The sequence below is a fragment of the Ostrea edulis genome, chromosome 6, assembly GCF_947568905.1.
Source record: "Ostrea edulis chromosome 6, xbOstEdul1.1, whole genome shotgun sequence".
NCBI classification, from domain to species: Eukaryota; Metazoa; Mollusca; class Bivalvia; order Ostreida; family Ostreidae; genus Ostrea; species Ostrea edulis.
The window spans coordinates 82,601,173-82,625,960 of NC_079169.1; the positions used below are offsets into that span (position 1 = coordinate 82,601,173).

Sequence of the window (24,788 nt, forward strand, 5' to 3'; positions counted from 1 at the left end):
GGTGACTCGTGCTACAGCCAAGTAAAAAAAAAGAAGAAGAAACTTCCCTCCCTCATCAAAATTTGAAATTATAGGCCTGAGATATTTTCTTTTTTGACCTTAAAGCATATTCTGATTTGGCTTTTCTTCAGCTTGATAAGTCATCCATGTAGGAATGATTTATATTTTGAATCATTTTTGAAGCATGGACTCATCATAAATTGTATCAACTTAAAAATATCAGTATAATGATGAAATCCATGAAATTGAAATTTTGGCTCCAGTTTATTTTCAATTTTTGGTCATAGGTCCAGATAATACAATATATCATTTAAACACAATTGATTCTGTCCGAGACAAATCGGCACTGAATATACAGGTCATGTTCAATCAGCACTGAATACACAGGTGCTACATTCATTGAAGTATAAATATTTTGTCACAGATTTTTGCAACATTTCTTAAGACTGAATATGCTGTCAGTTGCAGACAGAAATGTGTTCTGAGTAAATGTTGTGACTGTTATGTTCTGGTCACATGTTACATTGACTGACTTTGGGTGACCTCAACAAAATTTACCAATATCTAATCTTATTAATCTTACTATCAATGTGCATGCTTTATTTACCACTTGCACTGTATAAAGGGAAATATCCTAGCTGCAAAATTGTACTTTAAGTAGCATAATCTTGTTTATGTATACGTGTGTGAGTGATTTGCTTGTTTTTCTTTCTCCTACATTTCAACCTTTTCCTGGAATAAATATTCATTTGAAGACCCTAGGACATTTGTACCGTATGACTTGTCCACAGATTGGGTGCCTCTTTTTGATTGGCTGTTGTCTGTGACTGTATGCTGGGACTTTTGAATTCCGTCTCGTAAGGTAGAATCTGCTGGTACGTGTATAGTAAACGCAGTCTCCCAAAAACTCTCGTCTAGGGATTTAACACCCTCATTTCTGAAATTCAGTTGACAAATTCAAACACGACATGTTTTCAAAATCTGATGAATTAACAAACTAAATCGTTATACCCCTATAAAACAGTTCCTATATAACTCCTTACAAAAAAAGTCCAACATTTCTACTGTTCCGGCGACTTGGACCGGGAACTGTTAAAATCGACTGTTAAAAAAGACTGTTGACCGATGACGTCATATGGCGCTAACTCGAGTTATCTTTTCGTGCCGTTTGGATAAAGAGAAATGGCGGATGCACATTTTGCGACAGCAACGGAAGATGAAATTCAATATTAGTTCTTCAAGTAGGGACAGCAAAAGCATCAAAAAAATATTTGTTCATCATTTTCTAGAATCAATTGTATAAGATGAAGTTTACTTATTTTTATTTTATTCGTGTTAAAGCTGTTATCCGCAAGTCACATGATTCTTGGTCTGCTGATTTGTTTATGTAATGGCGAGGTTCACTGATTTGACTGATGATGAAATACAGAATTTATTAGATGAAAAGCAGAGCAGAACACGAAAAATATCATTATCAATTAGGATATTGGGTATGTTTTCTTTTAAACTAGTGGAATCAGTGATAAATGTACGCAATCACACTGTCCCGTTTAAAGTCAACAAACCATGTGGCATTGTGCACCTAGTAAAAACAACCTAAAAAATTAAAGGTGTATAACAAAACAGTTATTAACTGGGTCCTCGGACAACAGCTGTTTTGTTTTACCCTCGAACAGACCCGTTCTCCGGTCAAACAAAACAGCTGTTGTCCTTGAACCCAGACAATAACTGTATATTACCAATATTTCAAAAAATTTTGGCCTGTAAAAGTGTGACAAGAAAACATTGAATTTTGGAGTTTCCCTTTCCTAACGTGCTATTGTTATACACCTTCATTTTTTCATATATAAAACTAATACAATTTAAAACCAACATTTTAACTGTTAAATCAACTCTCACACCCGTGTTCTATTGACCGGGCAACAGTCTACGAACTGTTGACCAGGCAATAGTCTACTCCATTTCTATTGGCTACGCAAGTCACGTGATTCTCGGTTTGCTGCTTTGTTTACGTAATGGAGAGGCTCACTGATTTGACAGATGACAAAATACAGAATTTATTAGATGTAACGAAGAACAGAAACATGAAAAATGTAATTATTAATTAGGATATTGGCAAGTTTTCTTTTAAACTAGTGGATACGTTAATAAAGAAGGTGTTGCACGTCTCATATTAATTTCCCTAAAGGTGTTGCATGAAAGATCGAAAATTTTAAGTTATTCAAATATATGATAAAACCAATTGGAACGTATGTCTTGATATAATATTTTTTGAAAATAAGTTTAAAAGACGTGTATTGACAAAATTAGCCAAAATATTTCGAGTTTAAATCAAGCAATAAGCGATTTATATGATCTTTAGCGTCAAAATGGAGGGATGTCCCCGAATTTCAGAAAAACTACCTCCGTGAAACAAAATAAATTTAGCATGAACATGTTCTACGAGTTTTCCTCTAAAAAAAAACTGTCGCTTTGAATTTTTGTTTCACGAGGGCATTTTTTTGTAAATTTAAAAAAATCGAAACGACTTCACTAAGTTCACTGGTATTATTTTCAACTTCACCTGTATGTTAATTTTCCTTAGAGATGTATGGTCTACTGCATGGTGTAGTGGATAAGGTCGTTGACTCTTATGTACATGTATAAAGATGTTTTCTATTTTTAAAACGACCGGGTTCGACTTCCTCACGCACACATTTTTTTTGTTCATATTACGTTTGTCATCTAGATTTTTTTTCTTAACTGAAACACGCTTCTAGTTTTTATGAATGTTTCATGTCAAATCTCTGTTTATTACCATGTGCCGAGTTTGAAATAAGCTTCCAACCTGGACACTGTTTAGTTTGTGAATAAGACTCACAACAAACACACCGAATACAGCATGCAATACCTCTGTTTTAATAGTCAAGGCTGCTAACGAGAACTTGTATGTTTTTCTGAATGAAAGTGGTGTCTTTTACGAAAAACCGTTGTGAACTTTGCAAAGCTTTGAAAGAAAAACTTTAAGGCCAAACAAGGTAAATAACCGTTAAACAGTTTGAGTTTATATGTATTCCAGTAGCAAATTGCTATGTTGAATCAATTTTTATAGGTGTATGTACTTCGCATAACGTTGAACTTGATCAATGTGTACTAAACTTCCCATATTTTGTTTTGTGGCCAGAGTCATGTACAGTTGCCAATTGTTGATTGTAGAAAATGATGCATACAAGTACAAGAGCTTTTGGAATGTAGTAGTATAGAATATTGAATAGTTGATACACTCGTAACATGTAATCGTATACACTGTATCTGATATTCAGGTAAAAAGAAGACAATTATTTTCACGATTTCAAAAATTATGTTTATACTACATGTATAATGTATTGACACATAAAATGTATTAGGCTTGTCCCTACTACTGGGGAATCCTTCAGGTATTTAAATGGCAAATACGTAATGAGTATAAATATGAATAAAGATCAGTTCTACGTCACGAGTGCTGGCACGTAGCTCCGATTAGGGAAAATTCCCGCTTCGGTGCAACACCCTCTTTTCGCAATCACTCTGAATTGTTAAAAGTTCAAGTCAACAAACCATGTGCATCTAATAAAAACCTAAAATGAAGGTGTATAACAAAACAGTTATAGACTGTGGCTTCGGGAAACAGATCTATTAGAGGGTCAAATAAAACAGCTGTTGTCCGAGGACGCAGTCAGTAACTGTATATCATCACCTAATCTACTATATAAATTGATATGACATATTTGTTTTGTTTTTTTGTTTTCCAACTATAAAGCTACACATAATGAGCAGGGGTGAAACAGTTGATCACGTGACCTACTATTACCTGATCATGTGACGAACTGTTTCCTGGTCACATGGCTAACTGTTTCCCGGTCACATGAGAAACTATTACCAGATTAGCAGACTAGATAATAAAACAATTATTTCAATTCTACTCAGCAAACAGTTAAAACATCAGAATGTTGCTTCCCAAAATCCCACCCATCAGAAGGTTGCTTCCCAAAAACCCACCCATCAGAAGGTTGCTTCCCAAAACCCCACCCTTTTATGGCAGTAAAAATAGGTAGTGGAAATGTAAGGTTGAATCAATGTACTGAAGGAACCCCATCACCCCACCCCAATCCCCAATGATGTCATATTTTGTAAGTACATGTAGTTACCATGACTGCCATGAGTTAAATCTATTCTTTTCGTTTTGAAAAAAAAGAAAACACATGAAAATAATTCACTAGCTTCTTTCTTTTCGTAAATGACAAGAAAATATAATCTTCAAACACTGAAACTTTACTAGAACACAAAACAGCAGTGCCATAATGTCTACATAAATGTAAATTTTCATGTAATAATGAAAATTGATGGTGAACATGTCAATTTCTTGATCCTTGAAAATTAAAACTCAATTCCTCAAAGTTTTTCTGGAGTCCTGTGGACTTCTTGAGTAATCTGTATTCTAATTCACTTGAAGCCATTGTTTGCTACTGAAGAACAATTAGTAAATTCAAATTTGTCGAGTTTTAAATTTTAACACTGAGGATGAGAGCGAAATAAGGAAATACAAATATTCCTTTTTATACCTGACTGGAACACCCCCCTCCCCTCTTTTTGGTTCAATTTAAATAGATGAAGAACCTTTTCAGGATGAATTCTGATCTAGGGTCCACTAGATTTCCATTTGTGATCCATTCATCAATTACTTCTATGTATGGTTTGGTTGTCTGAATCCACAGGGGTATGAGAAGTTCTACCTGCATTAACAACAAAACATTGACATAGAACCTGTGTGCAATATAAATAATAAAAAAATAAATCTTACATCTTTTTCTCAGAGATTCATTAATTCTATATATGGCAAAGTACATTTCTGGTCAGCAGGATTTTCAATTAGTAAGCAGTTGAATTCAGAATTTGAGGCAGGTCAAGTTGAACACCGTAAGCATGATTATGCTGGGGGGGTGGGGGGTGGGGTCCAAGGGGCATAACCCCCCCCCCCCAGTAAAATTTTGAAAAGAAGCGTTCAAAATGGTGCATTCGGGGGTCAATCTGGAGACATTATATTCATATCTTGTGCAGGATAAGGATAAGATTTTGAAGTGTCTGAAAATTGAAATATATATTTTTTTTTTCTGCAAATTTTTTTTTATATCTGGATGTAAAAAAGGCCATGGGAATTTAAGTAGAACTACATAAGAATACTTAGATTAGCAAAAACAATTGTGCTTTGGTGAGAGCCCACTGAGAATTAATAAAATACCCTACAAAGTAATGTGTGATGACACATCTCATCAAAAGGCTGATTGAGAGCCCTCTGCAGACTTTACAAGTTAAGCCAATTCAACTTAATTGATAGATTATCATCCCCGCCCGCCCCTCAAAAATTGACCCCGAATTTTTTGATTTTGCGAAACTTGCGATTTCCAGAATATTTTCATGTCCGACTCCGGTATTTACACTTCTTGTTTACATTTCCGGTATAGGAAGGTGAAAAATCACGTGAAGAAAATAGATTTATATGGTTTTCTTAATTTCTCGCGTTCTTACAGACGTAAATCTTGAAGAAGTTAAGTAGATCTCTGTTATATCCTTAAATTAAAGCTTAACCTGGAATTAGTGTATGAAAATAGCATAGATTGATATCTATCTGCCATTAAATTATGCGGATCTGTTGGGAAAAAAAACTTTTCTCTTTAATATTTTTCTCAGAAAATAAAAATTAAAAAATAAAATCTCCCACCCGCCCCATACTTTTTGCTGACCCTGGATGATAATCTACTAATTAAGTTGAATTGGCCTAACATCTGCTGTCAAACTTTGCTTACAATATCTGATGCATTTTGTCCTAGGGTGTCATATTCCACTACGGTCTCAAACAGGACACTGAGCAGATGGGAAGCCCTCTGGCAATTATTCACCAACCAACCAGCTTCACGAACTCCTCTGATATACACAGAATGTACAACTTCGGTTTTTTTCAGCCAAGGTGACAAATCACCATGGAGCATAGCTAAAGTCATTGTTTGTTCTGAAAGATTAAGACAAACACTTAGAAACAAAGGCTTATGCGACTTGTAGCTGCAGAACTGTAGCTCTATGGGTAGGGGGGTTAGTTTTGGATAGACCAAAGAGCTACAAATCCTTTATTACACATTGCTCACATGAGTCACCTTGGCCCTACTGTTGTTCAGATATTGTGATTTTAAAAAGATTTTTTGCAATCATTATTCCCAGGAGAAAATTTGACCCCATAATGTGGCCCCATCTAGCCTCATAGGGTCACAATACAACCATGATACAATGTCACAAGATAAACAAGAGATGTTTGTAAAACACAATTGCCCCACATGGTGCAAAATTGAAAAGGGTTATACACACACATCATTTAATTGAGAGTAGTATCATCAATTCAAAATACCTATATATATATATATAATTGGAGCAGACATCTTCCTATGTCAAGAGTGGATTAACCATGTGACCTAAAAATCAATAGAGGTCATCTACTCCTTATATATGCTGTAGCAGTGTACCAATTTTGGTGTCAATCAAGCAATTAATTCCTAAAATATAGGAAACAATATATTACAATGTCCAGTTTAACCCTTGACCTTTGACCATGTGACCTCAAAATCAATAGGGGTCATTAACTCCTGAAGATGTACCAGTGTACCAAGTTTGATGTCTGTCAAGCAAAGGGTTCTCAAGATATTGAGCAGACAGTATATTCTTATGTCCAGTTCGACACTTGACCTTTGACCACGCGACCTCAAAATCAATAGGTGTCATCTTCTCCTGATGATGTACCAGTGTACCAAGTTTGATGTCAGTCAAGCAAAGGGTTCTCAAGATATTGAACGGACAGTATATTCCTATGTCCAGTTTGACCCTTGATCTTTCACCATGTGACCTCAAAATCAATAGGGGTAATCTTCTTCTAAAGATATACCAGTGTACCAAGTTTGATGTCTGTCAATCAAAGGATTCTCGAGACATTCAGTGGTCAATATATTCCTATGTCCAGTTTGACCCTTGACCTTTGACCATGTGACCTCAAAATCAATAGGGGTCATCTACTCCTTAAGATGTACCAGTGTACCAAGTTTGATGTCTGTCAAGCAAAGGGTTCTCAAGATATTGAGCGGACAGTATATTCCTATGTCCAGAGTAGATTGACCCTTGACCTTTAACCTTTAGACCTGAAAAACAATAGGGGTCCTCTTCTTTTCATAACCGACCCACATATGAAATATCATTACAATCAAGTGAATGGTTCTCAAGAAATTGAGCAGACAACATGTGGAATACTGACAGGTGCAAACCAATATGCCCCTCTTCTTTGAAGGGGGGCATAAAAAATCATGGTATAAAAATTTCAAAGATGTTTCCTTATATTCCCATATAAAGCTTTGATCCCTTATTATGGCCCCATCCTACCCTTGATAGTCATGATCTGAACATACTTCAATCTGCACTACCTGTTTTTTGTTGTTGTTTTTTATTTTATTGGTTTTTGTACACATACATGTAATAAAGTACATGAATATAACAAGTCATATATAATGATCATTATGTGCATGGAGAGAGATAGTGAGAAAGAGAGAGGCATGTTTTAAGTAAATAGCAAGTTCCATCTGTTCCATTGAGTATCAATTTTTTTCTTTTCACTACCTGTTAATGTTTGCATATTAATATGAGTATTCATGGATTATTGATATTGAAAAGAAGATTTTTCCTTTAAAAAAATTCCATACTATCGCCTCACTATACCCCCAGGGACCACAATTTGAAGAAATTTGAATGTGCACTACCTTGGAATGTTTGCATATCAATACAAGTAACCATGGTCCTGTTCTTGAGAAGATTTTTAAATGACCAAACCCCATTTTTGCCTTTTCTTGATTATCTCCCCTTTGGAGGGAGCATGGCCCTTCATTTGAACAAACTTGAATCCCCTTCACCAATGGATGATTTGTGCCAAGTTTGATTGAAATTAGCCCTGTGATTCATGAGAAGAAGATTTTAAAATCTCCACTTCAAAAAGGGCATGGCAGTTCATTTGCACAAACTTGAATCCTCTTTACCCAAGCATGGCAAGTTTGGCTAAAATTAGCCCTGTGGTTCTGGAAAAGAAGTCGAAAATGTTAAAAGTTTACGAACAGAGGGACGGATGCCAAGACAAAAGGTGATCAGAATAGCTCACTTGAGCTTTTTGCTAAAAACCTTCTATTCAAAGCGCAGTTTCTTCTGCACTCAATTGAGGGTTTGTATCATTGTAATGTTGTAACGACATCTCAAAATTTTTACATTAGAAAATTCCCAACATACATTATTTTTCCACTATACTCGTGTCCAAACATGCCTTCAGTCATTAAAATTCCTTGCGAACTGAAAACTCAGCTTCAAATAATCTCATTTGTTGACCCTATGATGTCAAGTTGCTAATTAAAAACCCAATTATAGGTACATATTTGGTCTTCATTCATTATAAACATATATAATCATTAAAAAATTTAAAATGTATAATTCCTCTAGACTTAAAGGGGCATGGACACAATTTATGATCAATTGACAGCTTTATGTTGTAGAAAATGATCTTCCATAAGTGAATTAGAAACATTCCTATACAGGACACAAAATCTGGCTCCTAAAATCATGTTTATGAACCCGCTTGTCATAGCCAGGAAACCACAGGCAGAGATCTGGCTCCCAAAATCATGTTTATGAACCCGCTTGTCATAGCCAGGAAACCACAGGCAGAGGTGAGAATACCAAGACTTCTAAAACGAATGTCCAAAGCATTCAACATTTCAACGTATGTTCATGATAAATCAATTTAGGGAGCTATCAGTTGTTTTTATTCTGTTTAACTTTATAGATCCTTAAACACATGACAAGCACTGCAGTTTCATGAAAGCATATTTTCCGGATCTCCATACCCTTCAAAATTGGCCCGGTATTGGTTCCAACTAATAGGAGCACACACAATCCAGCCATCCAAAAGAAAACAAGATGACAAAGAAAGGACAAAAATTACATCCTAAAAGCAACAAGAAGTCTTTCCTGTATACTTCTAGTGTACAGTGGCCATTTTGCACTAGAGGACCAATCACATTGTTCACTCTGTAGAATATTGAACATACTTTTCCTTGTGCAGAGTGTTTATAAATACAGTGGTTCATATCTTTTTAAAGATTTTTTTCTAAATCTCCCACGCCCACCCTATAGAGGAACATTATTAAAAATTTCTGGCTGTCAAAAGGATATGATATGAAAAATACATTGTCTGATTTTCTTAGAATTCATTAGATGTCACCATCATGTTACTGAACAATAAAATATGGAAAAACAAACTGCATGCATCACATAAATGATAAACATTATGTTGACAGTAAAATTATAAGAGATGACAAAAATGTAAACCTTGTTTAATAATCCTTTTCTCTAGCTGGGTCAGTTCTTTCCGAAGACTTTTGATGAAATTGGAAATGGCATTTGCAAACGCCTGATACGTCTGGCATGTCAGTCTATTACTGTCTGTGATTGACAGGTCATATGACCCACAAATAGACTCCTCCTCAAAGCGTAACAGACGCTGAACACAAGAACCATACTTAGCAAAGCTGGACAGGTAACTCTCTAAAGAATTCTGAAACAGGAATAGGACAGGTAACTCCCTTACGAATTCTGAAACAGGAATAGGACCGGTAACTCTCTAAAGAATTCTGAAACAGGAATAGGACCGGTAACTCTCTAAAGAATTCTGAAACAGGAATAGGACAGATACCATTTCCATTAGTTATTTACATTTGTAATACATAACGAAATTAACAGTTATCAAAGACTGAAGTTAACTAATTGTTTTATAGCAGAATATAAGATAAAATTGACTTTATAAGTGCATTAATAAAGGACATACAAAACTGGAGGTTAGGCCAAAAAAAATTAATCAATAGTTTCTCAGGCACCGCCGCATCAGGTTAAACACTGCCGCATTGATCAATTTTATTGCCATATTGAAAAGGGAAATAACTCAATTTTCTATTTTTCCGAGTTGAAAAAGAAAATTGAGTTATTCGCCTTTTCATATATGCTAATAAAAAGACGTTTTTATTTAATATACAATATATTTTTTGTTCAACAGTATTCTATGGATTAACTTTTTATAAAATGATTGGAATAATACTATTTTAAGTTGAGTAAGTATTATAATTGATATTAGACTACAAAAAAGTAAGAATCGGTTGATATCATTATTTTGTTGACTGACAAGGAAAAAAGATAACTTTGGCTTCAAAAAAAAAAGAACCTGCCTGCCGCATTGAATTTTGAAATTTTTGGCCTGAGAAACTATTGATTAATTTTTTTTGGCCTTAAAATACAATACCTCAAATAAAAATTCTCATTTTTGCTTCGAAACTTACATCAGTTAAATGCTGTACATATATATTTTCTCGAACAATATACTCCTCCCCATGTAATACAAATACAAAGGAATCTGTAGCCCCTCCTAAAATCCTACAAGTAGAATTGACATTTTGTGTGAACAGCATTCGTGGTTTATAGGATACTCAGTACAATTCGAGAATGTACTTCATCAACTCTGGCACACAAATAAAAAAAACAGCAAAGCTAATCAGAGAATTACATTTATTACCGGTATTAAATCGTTGTTATAATTTAATCCATAACAATTTGAAACTAAGAAAATGCATTTAAAAACCACAACAAATGGAATGGTTGCTCAGTACATTTATTCAATGGATTGCATGAGAAATTTTAGCAACCGATATGCATGCCTTTTCTTTCTCATTACTGGAAAACCTGTCTGTCCATTTCTTTTCCATCTGATATTCTTTATTGCTAATTTCTAATATATCCCATTAATATTCTATGCAATCAAGACATTCAAGTACAGAACATAAACCAAGGAAATCCAGAAAAAAGATTGGAATTTTCCACATGCACAAAACTGCAACCACTTGCAATTATTCACTTGCAATTTCAATTTTTATCTCACATAATTTAGCGAGTATTTCCTCTTAATTTCATAACCTGATCTACGTTCACCTCGTTTACAACTTCCTTACCACAAAACTTCTCTAAGAAGTTGAATCTCTGACATTGTAATATTGTTCTGGTTACTATAGAGTGGATCAGTGGCCTCTCTGTACCTCTCCCTGTAAAATTACAATCTGTGATTACATTATTGTCCAAAATTTCAATGTTATATTCCATGTTTCCAATAAAAAGAAAGCCTGAGATTGAATGCTTAATAGCCTCAAAGCAAAGATTAAACCTCATACATGTAATTGCGCTTAAAGTAAAACAAGAATATCAGTAAAACTGATCATATGATGAATGACTTAATAAAGAGATATTTTTACTTGTAAAGCAAACGTTTAGTGCTCAGACTTTTGATCATCGGCTTCAATATGAATTTTTTTTTAAATGGAGTCCTTTTTTCACATACAAGCCATATTTTGAGAGACCTAGACCTTTCAAAAAAACATTTTTTATATCCAAGCCATGTTTTGAGTGACCTTGGAACTTTCAAAAATGACCTAGAGTGATCTTTGTCCAAAAGTCATTTGCACAATGATCAATAACTGTTGAAATATTATTGAGATTAGGGTATTCTAATAAGCAAGATATATGTAAGACTCTAAAGTGCGATGGTCGCTCCAAAGTGCGATGGTCACGCCAAAGTGCGATAGTTTGTTAACGTTAAGGACGCCAAAGTCTGATGGTGCGGAGTTCAGTAACGTTTGTGACGTCATGTCATTGTGACGTCACAATTAACGTCTTTCAAAATGAAACTGAAGAAATGCTACACGGACGACAGCAACGGCAAGGTATACAAGGTTGAGGATAGTGAGAACGGCAAAGTACATTTGTTGTCGAACTATCTAATTCGTCTCAACATTCTTTAATTCATGATCATTTATTACTTGTGTCGTACACGTAATGAAATCCTGGGGATATGCTATAATGCAAAACATTCTATACGATTTTGCCTTGGAAAATTTTGTGTTTAATAACACAACAACTAAGTAGTAATAAAATAAGTTAAACTTCTTATTTTTTATGCATGGATTTTGCACTGATATTTTAGTGAAACAACACACGATTGGTACAGTCTGTACCAAAACACTGTTGTTTACAAACCAATGGATTTCGGCGTGTCACACCATCCCACTTTGGTGTGTAAGACCATCGCACTTTGGCGCATGAGTGTGGACCATCGCACTTTGGCGTGTCACACCATCAGGGATTGGCGCAGACTATAGGGGTTTGGTGTGACCATCGCACTTTGGAGTCCCATCGCACTTTGGAGTCTTACATATATGTTCTGAGTGACCTTGAACTTACAAAATGACCTTGAATGAACTTTGTGAAACTCATTCACACAATGATGAATAATTGTTGAAATATTAAAATGAGTTTATTTCATATGAAAGACATGTTCTGAGTGACCTTGACCTTTCCAAAATGACCTTGAGAGACCATGGTCCAAAAGTCCTTGTCTCAAGAAATATTTTTGATCAACTGTATCAATTTCTGATGAAATGTTTGGGAGATATGAGCTTAGACAGATGGACAGACAAAAAGGCGACTAAATGCTCCCCAGAAAAATTTTCAGGGAGCATCAAAATTATCTTAGAATTTTCTATAGAAATAAATGGCGAGAAACATATTAAATTATTAAACCAGTATGCCTTCTACAGTATATCACATGTAAACTGGTACCAATCTTTCTTCAAGTTTTCCATAGATTCTGGATCCTCTGGACGATTCTGACCACACCAGTACTGGACAGTTACATTTCTAGTCAACCAGGTCATACCAGATTCCCTAGGGTCTGGTTCCTCTTCTACATGGAATGTGGTGGCATCTGATAGAATAGTAGATATCCTGGAATCCACTTCTTGAGATTCTGGAATTTCCATGGCCTTTGAACCCACTGTAACCACTGTTTCCTCATCACTCAGAGGATCATAGTCAGACTCGGACTACAAAATTAAAATATAATTCATTAATACACATTAGGACATTATACACTGTCTTTCATGGCAATGATCTCTTTCCTTCTTTTTACCGTTAGCTTGGCTTGACTCAGAAATATCTGCAAAATTTGCAGGGACCCTCTTCATGAAAGTTTATCCTTACAAACCAGTCACTTTGATGCAAAAATGCAAATAAAAATATGAAATACTGTATATGATTTTATAAATTTCACAATTCCTTTTTGTAAAGTTTGCAAGTGAATGTTTGGACTTACATCTGAGTCTGCATATATTGTCGAGAATGTCTCTTCACCTTCTCGTAGATAAGCACCCCAGTCAAAGTCATCAACTACTTCTACAAAAAAGTACTTATTAGCCTACAGAAACTGCTTTTCTTCATATTTTTTATTTATTCACTAGAGCTACTGGACTAAAATCAGATTTGTAGTGATAACAGACAGAGAATCCTTTTTCAATCTTATTTCAGATACTTTCGTTGTGTCTGGAGTTGAGTGAAAATATTGTTGCAAACATACACATCCGCGATGTTTCACACCATTGGACCTATGGAGTAGAATCTTCACAGGAGAAGTTGATAAAATTTGCCAATACCTCAGTATTAATGACTGACCCAAAAGAATATCGAGTACTTCCAGAATCAATGACCTGTTTATTTGGGATTAATTTCAAGTTTTACAATGCAATCTGGGTGCAATCTGCACTTTGCTTTTTCTGCTAAATCGTGTATCAGAAAAACATTTAACCGATTCATAGAAACATGTCAGGTGTATGGTCAATTAAGTATGTTGCAGAGATTCATCCAGGCAAAAAAAAAAAACAACCTCAAAAATACAAACATGATGCAATAGACTAAGAGAGAGAAAAGAGCCAGAAATTTAATCCAAAATGGAAGGAAAGGTGATCGTGGTTAATATATTATGAAAAGATGAATATGATGTACTGCTACACATGTATCAATTACAGCCAAGAAAATCACAGCACCTGGCAAAATTGAAACACAATCATTTATACTCGCGTAGTGCGCTACACGAGGATCTGAAGTAATCCAATAAAGTGTCATGTCAGCATGACCTTTCGTTTGGAATATTAATGAGAACTATCAGCCAATCAAATTGTGCCATACAGATAATGATGTCACAGTTAATTTGTAAACAAGTCACAGTAATCTCTCTCTCTCTCTCTTTCTCAAACTTTATTCCACACTATCTCTACAACTGTATGTGCTTGTATAAGGATTTTCAAAACTTGCAATAATGTCTTATGTAATTTATTCAGTTCACACAAACAACAAAAACGTACGAAATGAAATACAACCAAATTTGGTAAATCGTGTATGAATAGTGATGGGTACGATTTGGATAGTTGTTATGATGGCTGATGCAGTTGTGTTTGGAAAATCTTCATTACCAATTATTTTCACCCTGTCTTTTAGATCTAAGGAATCTTTTGTCTCGACCTAAAAAAAACCCATTTCTGGCACACACCTGTATCAGTACTTCCATGACGTAGAGGTTCAGAGTGCTGCTTATCAACTGTTTTCTTTCGTTGGTCAATTCTAATTTTCTATCGAAGAATTTTTTTATTGTTTCCTCTCTATTGGAATTTTTAAAATGCTGAATAAAGCAAAACCCATAGAGGATGCAGATATTGTTTACATTGCATGTTTTGACAGGTGTGCAGTCTCTAATCGTGGGCACAGTCATCTTTTAACATATGTAAATTGACACAAGGGTTTATGGGAAAACATTGCTGGCATAAATCTGACAGCATGTATTCGATTGGCTAAATGAAAGGTCATGACCCTCTTTTGGATTACTTCAAGTCCCTGTGCAGCGAACTATGTAAGCGGATCAAAGAATCTGATTTTAATCAGATTGTTTTGTATAAGAACAAGTTTGAACATCTCTGACACATATCTCATCTCCATGATATTCTAATCTGAGTTAACATAACCATATCTTTGAAAGTCAAGTGTTTTCGTCCATTCCACTTCCCACAAATCCTTGACAGATTGGGCCACTACAGGTGTGGCAATGTAGGTTGCATCACTCCATTTATCTGGAGATTCACGTCGAATCATGGCCAAAAGATTGATTGATTGATTGTTTAACATCCCTCGAGATTATTTCACCCATATGGAGACGTCACCACTGCCGGTGAAGGGCTGCAAAATTTAGGACTATGCTCGGCGCTTATGGCCTTTGACCAGGGAGGGATCTTTATCGTGTCATACCTGCTGTGACACGGGACCTCGGTTTTTGCGGTCTCATCCAAAGGACCGCCCCATTTAGTCGCCTCTTACGACAAGCAAGGGGTACTAAAGACCTATTCTAACCCGGATCACCACGGGACTAAAGAAAATAATTCCTGGAACTTTCCTTGTATTTTAGGACTTTCCTTAAGAGGTAGGCTCTCAAATTTTTTGTGAGGTGTAAATTGAAGTATTATGTTTGATACTTTGTGAGTAAAACACATCAAAGGAGGATTCAAATATTTTCAAAAAATGTTGTGGCAGATGTGGGCAATTTGACTTTTGACCAGCTGATTTAGCATGTGCTTCACTTCAATGTAAACAAACTCTCACATCTTGCTGGAGGGGTTAATTATTTCTTGGTATGAAAATGTTCATTAACAACAGTATTACACGATATGAAAGTTTACTCTGAGGGAGCAGGGTAGGTCAAATGCGAGTAATTTTAGTAAAAACATACAAGCAAAACTAATAGAGTGGTGCAACCTGCAACAAGTGTTCTAAATTTAGCTTTTATGGTCTATCCATTCACATAATGGCTTTAATAATACTGTTAGTAACTGTTAACACGTATAGCAGAAACAACAAAAGAAGAGGTTAGGGGTGTTTCACAAACCTCATGGTGCAAAATTGAAAAGGATTAAACACTCACATCATTTAATTGATAGTAGTATCGTTAATTTAAAATATTGAGCGGACAATATATTCCTATGTCAAGAATGGATTGACCATGTGACCTCAAAATCAATAGGGGTCATTTACTCCTTATGATGTACCAGTGTACCAAGTTTGATGTCAGTCAAGCAAAGAGTTCTCAAGATGTTGAGTGGACAGTATATTCCTATGCCCAGAGTAGATTGAACCTTGACCTTTTGACCTGAAAAACAATAGGGGTCCTCTTCTACTCATTATCAACCCACAGTTGAAATATCATTATGATCAAGTGAATGGTTCTAAAGATATTGAGCAGACAACATGTGGTCTACCAACTGACCGACCGACAGGTGCAAAGCAATATGCCTCTCTTCTTTGAAGGGGGCATAGATATTCAGGGTTGACCAGAAAGCACAAAGCAGGGACAAGATGTTTTTGTAGGCATAAGGACAGAGAGTAGAAGTCACTCTTATAAAACCAAAAACACCTTGGACCAAAATTAAAATTAAGTTTGTTTCCCCTTACCCGACCGACCCGATTAAAATCCATATAAATACACATCAGCGTTATAATTGCATTTATGCATGTATGTTTATTTTGGCTTGGCACCTATGGGCATTATATTGCAAATGAAGTTATATATATGATGATTTTTAAGTATTCAATGTTCTGAATATATATATATGTACTGTACCTACAGAAACATTTCATTATCTAACTTGTATGGTCTTTAGGTCTTAATGATATCTAGTCAACACACAAAAGACATTGAATTTGAGATTATTACTTTATTTAGTAGCCTCATTATACATGAATGTTGAAGTGATATTAACAAACAATTTCTAGTCAGAAAAAATCCTCTCTGCTCGGTGTTCAGTGTCAAATTTTATACTTTTAAGTATTTGATTCATATTTTGAATTTTTACTCGTCAAAAAATACTCAAGGCTATTTTTACTTGAATAGCCCCTTTTCAAAGTTTTCTAGTCATGCTAGTCACTCATAACTTGTTCATATGTTGTATTAGAACCAATAAATGATTTGTATGTCTGTTTCTTGTTTGATAAATTTCAGGAATTTCCCGAAGAAAAAAAAAATTAAAAAGCCTACCTACCCACCCACTTCCAAAAAGTTAGGTAGGGTAAGGGGAAACAAAAATATTTTTAATTGTGGCCTTGGCTTGCAAAGATGACATTACCATCAAATATCAGATTTCCTGACATCAAATTACCTTTCACAAGCACATTTTCAGACCTAATATTACCACCAACAAGCAGATTTCCTCACATGACATTACCAACAACAAGCAGATTTCCTCACGTAACATTACCAACAACAAGCAGATTTCCTCACATGATATTACCAACAACAAGCAGATTTCCTCACGTAACATTACCAACAACAAGCAGATTCCCTCACGTAACATTACCAACAACAAGCAGATTCCCTCACGTAACATTACCAACAACAAGCAGATTTCCTCACGTAACATTACCAACAAAAAGCAGATTTCCTCACGTAACATTACCAACAACAAGCAGATTTCCTCACGTAACATTACCAACAACAAGCAGATTTCCTCACGTAACATTACCAACAACAAGTAGTTTTCCTCACATGACATTACCAACAGCAAGCAGATTTTAGATTTTAAGTCAACAATGGAAAACTGTTGCATTCTAAACCTCTTAATTGGTACACTTTATTAGGTAGGCAACAAGTAATTACTCATGGGCATCATCAAAAAATTCAAATGATAAAATCTTAATTCTTTTTCAATTCACTATTCAGAGAATTAGTACCTGGTGCTTTAAGAATTTTGGGTTTCTCTATATACGTAGCATGAGTTGGGTTTTCTCCAATGCTGAGTAATAACATCAACAAACTGTAATGAGTATCAGTCTGTAAAAAATAAAATATTTTACATGACAGAATGAATGCATACATGTATTATCTGACTAGTTTTACCACTCTTCTCATATTACAATGTTAAACATCACATAAATTTGAAGTCCTGAACATTATCAACACAATTTCAAAACAGAAAATATCTAGGTGATGAAATATCTGTCTATGTTGTGTAAAGCATGTTTAATACCATCTAATTTTAAATCACAAATAAATAAAATATACATCTTGTCACAAAACAAGAATATCTCATATTTATAATTCATACAAGTTATAGAATATGTTATCTAATTAGTGAATGACTATCATAAAAACAGCTAGATGTACAATGCTATTACTTATTCAAAATTCTGAAACAATTATGACTTACTTTCCCAGTATCTCGTCCTTCAAAACAAGGAGTGGACAAAAATTGCTCACATAGCCTCTGTAGACAATCCTTTTTGTCCAACTGGGAATGGATCTCAAACTTTTCCAAAATGCTGAAATTTGGATAAATTTCATTCAAAAGATCAATATTGTATCTATAATGATATTGAAAGTAAATGTGCTAATCTTCATTGTTGAGAAAGTGAAGCATTATTTTATTTCAAGAGGAGGTTACAGTGATTCAGATTGGCGTCGGCCATCAGCAAATGGCCGATAAATATTGAAAATGGCCGACTAAAATTCTCCAGAAAGGCCAACATGGCCTATGAAATTTTCGTTTTTCGGTCAGTACGGCCGATCGTTTTTAGTTTTTATCGGCCACAGGAAAAAGAAGAAGATTTTGATTGGTTTTTGAAAAACTTCCCGTCCAATCAAAATTACTTTGAGAGAAAAAATAAATTGGTGCCCGTTGATCTCGTTTGCAACAATCAGCCGGGAACCAGTTTGGAAAAAAATGGCTTCAAAGAAGAGAGTCTGGTTTGATGATCATGATTGGCAACAATCCCTATTAAACATTAGATTTTCCGGTTGCGGTAGCTCAGTGCTTCGTAACTAGGAGGTCTTGACTTCAAGTCCCGCTTGTGCCATAGCCGCATCAAACCTAAGAAGTAAACATGGTTAGTGATTGCTCCTTCGCCAAACGCTCGTCATTTACTAGATTTAGAAGTGAGAATCACGAGTCTTTCGGATGCGACCTTAAAAACGGAGGTACTGTGTTGCGGCAGGCGTTGGCACGTTAAAGAGCCCTCATTGCTATGGCCCTGAGCGCTCAGCATAGGTCTAAATTTGTGTTACTTCACCTACAACTGGTGACGTCTCAACTATTGACGGAATGAAAAACAATCAAACACATTGCAACACAGGAACAACCGAAAAGAATTCCGAAACAGTTGACTGCAGTAATGATAATACGCCAGTTTCGAGATACGAACTCTTCTGTATAGGAGGTGCATTTAGTGGAACTTTGAATGACTAAGTGGAACAGAGTGGATATACAGCCAACGAGGAAGACGATGAAATGTATTAAAAGCGGCTTCTCTTTAAATGTGTAAATGTGGGAAATACTAAATACTATCGAAAGAAATGTTTTACCTAAGTGGAAACATACAAACAATGTCATATTTGCAAGAAATATCTTGGATATGGTACTTATGACCAGCAAAATAACGTGATAGGATAAGAATTCTATGTATTTAATTACTTCCTAAATACTTATCACTTACTTAGTTTGTGTATCAGTCGAATTCGGGTTATTAAACAGCGTATGAGAAACTTACTGAGTACATTCACTTACGCTGTGATGAATATCTGTCCCATTCCCGAGTGTAAACAAATTCTTTCGCGCCTTACTATGTACGAGAGTTCTACAAAGGGAAATAACTCGGACGTATCTCGAAACCGGCGTATTAAGGAGGTATGCTACACCAGAGAAATTTGATGTAGATGAAAAGTGTAGGATATGTACAAAAATATTTTGAATTTGAAAATTTTCAAATTTACTTTATTTTGTCAAAAAATACAGTTTTAGTAGAAGGTAATCTGAAAAAAATTTAAAACCCCTGCTGGACTCGAACCTGCGACCTACAGTTAAGCAGTCGGTATTTTAACCTACTGAGCTACTCGGCTAGGTATTTAAACGGAAAAGGAAAAGTCAAATATTGCTGATATCGATTTTGTCATCCATGTTTTTAAAGGAAGTCAGCCATTATGACGATGTAGAGTACTACCTTAAACTGAAGAATTGAAAAATAAAAAGTCAGTTTAATTTTAAAGTTTTGCAGCATTGCTTCACATGTATTTATGGCCTGAAGTTTTCATGGAGTTAGGCCAAAATGGCCAATAATTTTTGTATCATTTAGGCCCTCTGTCCTATCAAATTCCATTCCAATCTGAATCACTGGGTTATTTGTAACTGTTGCTCTGGCTTTCACTTGCATGTAAAACATTCTTTGACAATTAGAAGTTGGAAATACAATAAGAATTAATAAGAATAACAGATCTATGTTTATTATAGTTCAAGTCAACTGTATATGAGACACATCATACACATATATTTAATTTCATCAACATGTATCAGCTTTGGACATTTTGAAATTCCCAAAATTACTCATTTAAAGGTTTTACTTGGGTGGGGTGCATCAGTGTTCAAATTCATTACGAGATTTCCTAAAGGACTATACAAACTATACAAGATAAGTCCACCAAAATCTACATTCATACTATTGTTTCAAAATTTGTGCAAGGACTCAGACTTATTCTGTAATTAGTCTCAATTTGATAAAAATTACCTAAAACCAGAATCGGGATAATCTTATAATCATGAAATTCTGTAGCCATTTCCAGTCTTTTGACACGAAATGACTACTTTCCACACACTTTTTCCTACAGTAGACTTGGACAAACTTACAATTTATACAACAGATTTATCTTTCAACATATTTGATAGAAAAATTATGTTTGTCCAAATTTAAGCTACATGTTTTCAATGTTTTTTAGGAGTTTTATTGAAAGAAAAATGTGTTTGTGAAACACTGATGCCCCCTATGGCAAAGTCAAAAATTAAAAACTTTGCTACCAAGAGAAAGGTCTTGTCAGAAGTAATACATGTGTGAAATATGAAAGCTCTGTCACCATCCATTCAAAAGTTATGGCCAAGGTTAAAGTTTTTGCAAATAGACCCAAAACTATATGCCACCACAACTGCAATTATACAGGCTATGTATATCTAAATTATGCTGTTCTCAGGCACATAGCTTTTTCTGTGAAAGTGGAGGGGGGGGGGGGTGTATTGGAGGAGGCACGGCTCTTTTTCATCAGTACAATCTTTAAATTTTCACTTTCATTTTACTACTGTCATAAAAAATTAACAGGAGAGAAAAGAGAAAGAAAAGGGGGTGCTGGGTGTTGTAAGCAGCCAATCAATGAAAATCTCTTGTCAGAAGCCACCCCACCATATTCTACTTCACCATCGCGTATACTATTTATATGTACCTTGTTCTATAATTCCTGCGAGGAAGTATTGATCATAGTCTCTAAACAAATAGATGGTGATCTGCGAACACTTGGTAGTCAGGTTTTGGACATAAGCCATTTTTCAGAGATGCAATTTAGGCTCATCTAAATATTGGCATAATTTAGTCAGACTAATTCATGCCAAAATATATGCCTATTTGAGAAACAGGCCCCCAAAGTTGTTCCAACTGTCAGTTTTGTATACAGGTAGCAGTTGTTGTAGCGAATGCAATGCCCTCTAGCGTAATAATGATAAATAAAATGACGAATGCAATGAAGCATAATAGGACTAACAAGGAAAGTGGAAATACAGATTGAATCTCAATAAAATCACTATTTCTCCATCAAATCTACCGTTAGGACAATAGTACTTATCGTTACGCAACATTTTTGTCAGGCCATCATTAAAAAAACATTTGTTTGATGTACTCCGACCCACATTTTTCAAGTCGGGTAGGTAGGTCGGTATTTTTTAAATTTTTTTTTTAAAATCAGATTTACAAATTTTCTTATGTTTTCATTAAGGATGTATGCTACACCAGAGAAATTTGATGTGGATGAAAAGGGGAGGATATGTACAACAATATTTTGAAGTTGAAAATTTTCAAATTTACTTTATTTTGTCAAAAAATACAGTTTTAATAGAAAGTAATCTGGAAAAAAATTAAAACCCCTGCTGGACTCGAACCTGCGACCTACAGTTCAGCAGTCGGTATTCAAACCTACTGAGCTACTCGGCTAGGTATTGAAATTGAAAAGGAAAAGTCAAATATTGCTGATATCGATTTTTTCATCCATGTTTTTACAGGAAGTCAGCCATTATGACGATGTAGAGTACTACCTTAAACACATAACGCTGCCAGACAGAATAGAGTTTAGAACAATCATTTTGTACACATTGTATATAATACACGTAAATCTTCTAATGTCTCCTGAAATTTACCCAGGACGTTTTGCATTCGTCACGGATGAGGACCTCTACAGTTGTTAATAAATAAATTAACACCCCTTTTTATTACCACCGGTCGATTCCGACATTCGTAATAGAAATCACTTAAACATTTTAATGTCATCCATGAATATCCAAGTGAATTGCATGATGACAGCAATTTACAATAAGTTTTAATATTACCCAATATAATTTTAATGCCGACTTCCCCGCATCGTTCAAATTGTTGTGACGATCGTGTTCCATTCGTGTGTCTCAGTTTAACAGCAAAGTAAAATTGCCGTTCACCTATTAAATCGTCATAACATTTAAATAATCCCATATCAAAATAATATACGTGCCTTTTCAGAAATATAGACCATCAACTTAAACGCCGACTCGTGGTCCGCCATAATTTTGGTGCACTACCCCACATGATTTTTTCTTTAAATAACATGGCTTTCAAACTTTTGTACATAAATACGATCAGGCCTCGACGGTGGAGTTCGTAGCTCCTTGTTCTATCTTGTTGGTAGATAATGTGGTGATTTGCAGCTGTGATGCGGTATATTTGATCGTTCACATAGAAAAGTGTTTGAAAAGTTCCCTGATTAACAAATGGTCATTATCAAAGTGAAAGTAGAACCGAAAAATGCCCTAAGGACATTTTGATAACAAGAATTCTGTAAAACAACTAGTCCAAATAAGAAAAAAATGGCATCAAGTTTAATACTAATTTGAAGAATGTCTATTTTCCAGGGAGCAAAAAAAAAAAGAAATTTCCAAAGTGAGGAAAAAATGATCGGGTCGGGGCAAATTTCACGGGGTACATCAAACAAATCAATTTTTATTTTAAGCCTCAGATTTATAGAATACCAATCCAGAGCAACAAAAACTTTTTTTAAAATCATCCTTTGGGAATTTTTAGGTGTCATTTTGGGAAAAACACCTGGGGTTTTTTTCAACATTGGGAATGGGTCCGAATTTCAGCCATCTACAGGGCCTTAAAAAAATCCCTGAAAATGGCATACAGCAAAATCAAAGTTAGAATTAAGAAAACAAGAAGGATGCATAGAATTATGGCTGTAATTCCCTTCCATACTTGAGGTTGTTGTACATCTAACATTCAGAATACTTCAGATCCTGACCCAAAATATACTAGAAAGAAAACATGGCATTTCCATCTCCTACATCATCCCAAAATATTCTGAAACACACACTAACTTACCCATTGATGGATTTGGTAACTTTATGGCTATCAACACTCAGGAATCGGTGATACTTGATGTTTGTCATAGCAAACTGAACACATATTGCAAAATTTTCATCGCCTTCCTGTAAAACAATTTGAAAATTAAATGCAAAAGCCCATGGACCACAATGCCTGTCCTGGTCATCTCACTATCACAGATCAGAGATGGCTGATTATTTAAATGGCCCACAAATTAACCCACCCACCCTTTGATAATCATGCCAAAATCATTGGACAACCACACACTTTTATATCATGGATGCTTACAATGTATTTTGGCAACCTAAGCTAAATTTAACTTTTTAAAATAACATTCATTACTGCAGGAAATCTTTTGATTTATAAAGTAAATTTTTCTATAAATATACTGACACACAAAAATATTTCTCTTGATAGCTAGTGGTAGAAAAGTCACTTCGTAACTAGAAAGTTGCGAGTTCAAATCCTACTCATGCCATGATTACTTCAGACATAAACATAGGTAGTGATTGCTCCTTTGCCAAATGCTCAGCATTTAGAAGAATCACAGGTCTTTCAGATATGTTTTAAATATGAATTACCAACAGTTTGGGTGCGTGAGGTTTCGGATGATCGACTGTTCGGCACCTGAAGCGATGTTTCGAGAGTTAGGTGATGACAGTTCAGGAGTTTGTTAACGACAGTTCGGGAGCTTGTTAACGACAGTTCGGGGAGTTGATTATTGAAATTATTAAAAAAGTAAGAGTTCAAGTACTTAGGAGTGTACAACGGTTCAGGAGTTGCCACATGTTCCGCACAGGTCTTATTCACTTAAAGTAGAAAAATGCATTTAAATATTTCATTTGGTTGTTATATAATATTGCAGAGATATTTTGTTATTCAATGCATCTGAGAAAATTTGTGCAATAAAAGTTGCCAACATAATGGGATAAATTTTACCCTTAACAGCAGACAGTGTCCTTAACCTTTGCGAAAATGCTATATCATCAACACATAAAAAATTCATTTCAAATGTGAATAGCAACAAACAACTGAAGTTTTGTTTCCTTCAAAGAGTATTCTTTAGAAAAATACTATTTGGGGCGAAGTAAAGACATTTTAACCCTCAAATGCAACACTAAAATATTGTTTCCTTGAGTGTGTTTCACCCTTTATATGTATTAGAGTTTTAACACTTAAGAATTAATTCATAAATCTACAAAAATATCAAAATAGCACGGAAAGTAACATTTGTCATTAATCTTGAATCAATCCTGCATGCATTCTGAAAAGTCCATAATGATTACGCTAAAATCAAATCTTAATGAAGTTTTAAATAGGCCTAATGAAATTTAAAAGACATGCAGGAACTA

General features: G+C 35.0%; 1 protein-coding gene across 3 annotated transcripts in view; it reads right to left on the reverse strand.

Annotated features, from left to right (window-relative positions):
* The window catches only part of LOC125646607 (gamma-tubulin complex component 5-like), a 43,703-nt gene that overhangs the window by 17,755 nt on the left and 1,160 nt on the right, over positions 1-24,788 (reverse strand). For 2 of the 3 annotated variants that reach the window (XM_048872997.2, XM_056140990.1), the window contains exons 2-12: positions 23,434-23,540; positions 18,207-18,318; positions 17,731-17,830; positions 13,280-13,359; positions 12,748-13,010; positions 11,088-11,177; positions 10,422-10,515; positions 9,421-9,646; positions 5,823-6,025; positions 4,636-4,751; positions 774-937 (exon numbers count right to left, since the gene is read on the reverse strand). In XM_048872997.2, the coding sequence (XP_048728954.2) occupies positions 774-937; positions 4,636-4,751; positions 5,823-6,025; positions 9,421-9,646; positions 10,422-10,515; positions 11,088-11,177; positions 12,748-13,010; positions 13,280-13,359; positions 17,731-17,830; positions 18,207-18,318; positions 23,434-23,540 (1,555 nt within the window). The remainder of the gene's footprint in view (positions 1-773; positions 938-4,635; positions 4,752-5,822; positions 6,026-9,420; positions 9,647-10,421; positions 10,516-11,087; positions 11,178-12,747; positions 13,011-13,279; positions 13,360-17,730; positions 17,831-18,206; positions 18,319-23,433; positions 23,541-24,788) is intronic. The other variant, XM_056140991.1, reaches the window with a different exon arrangement.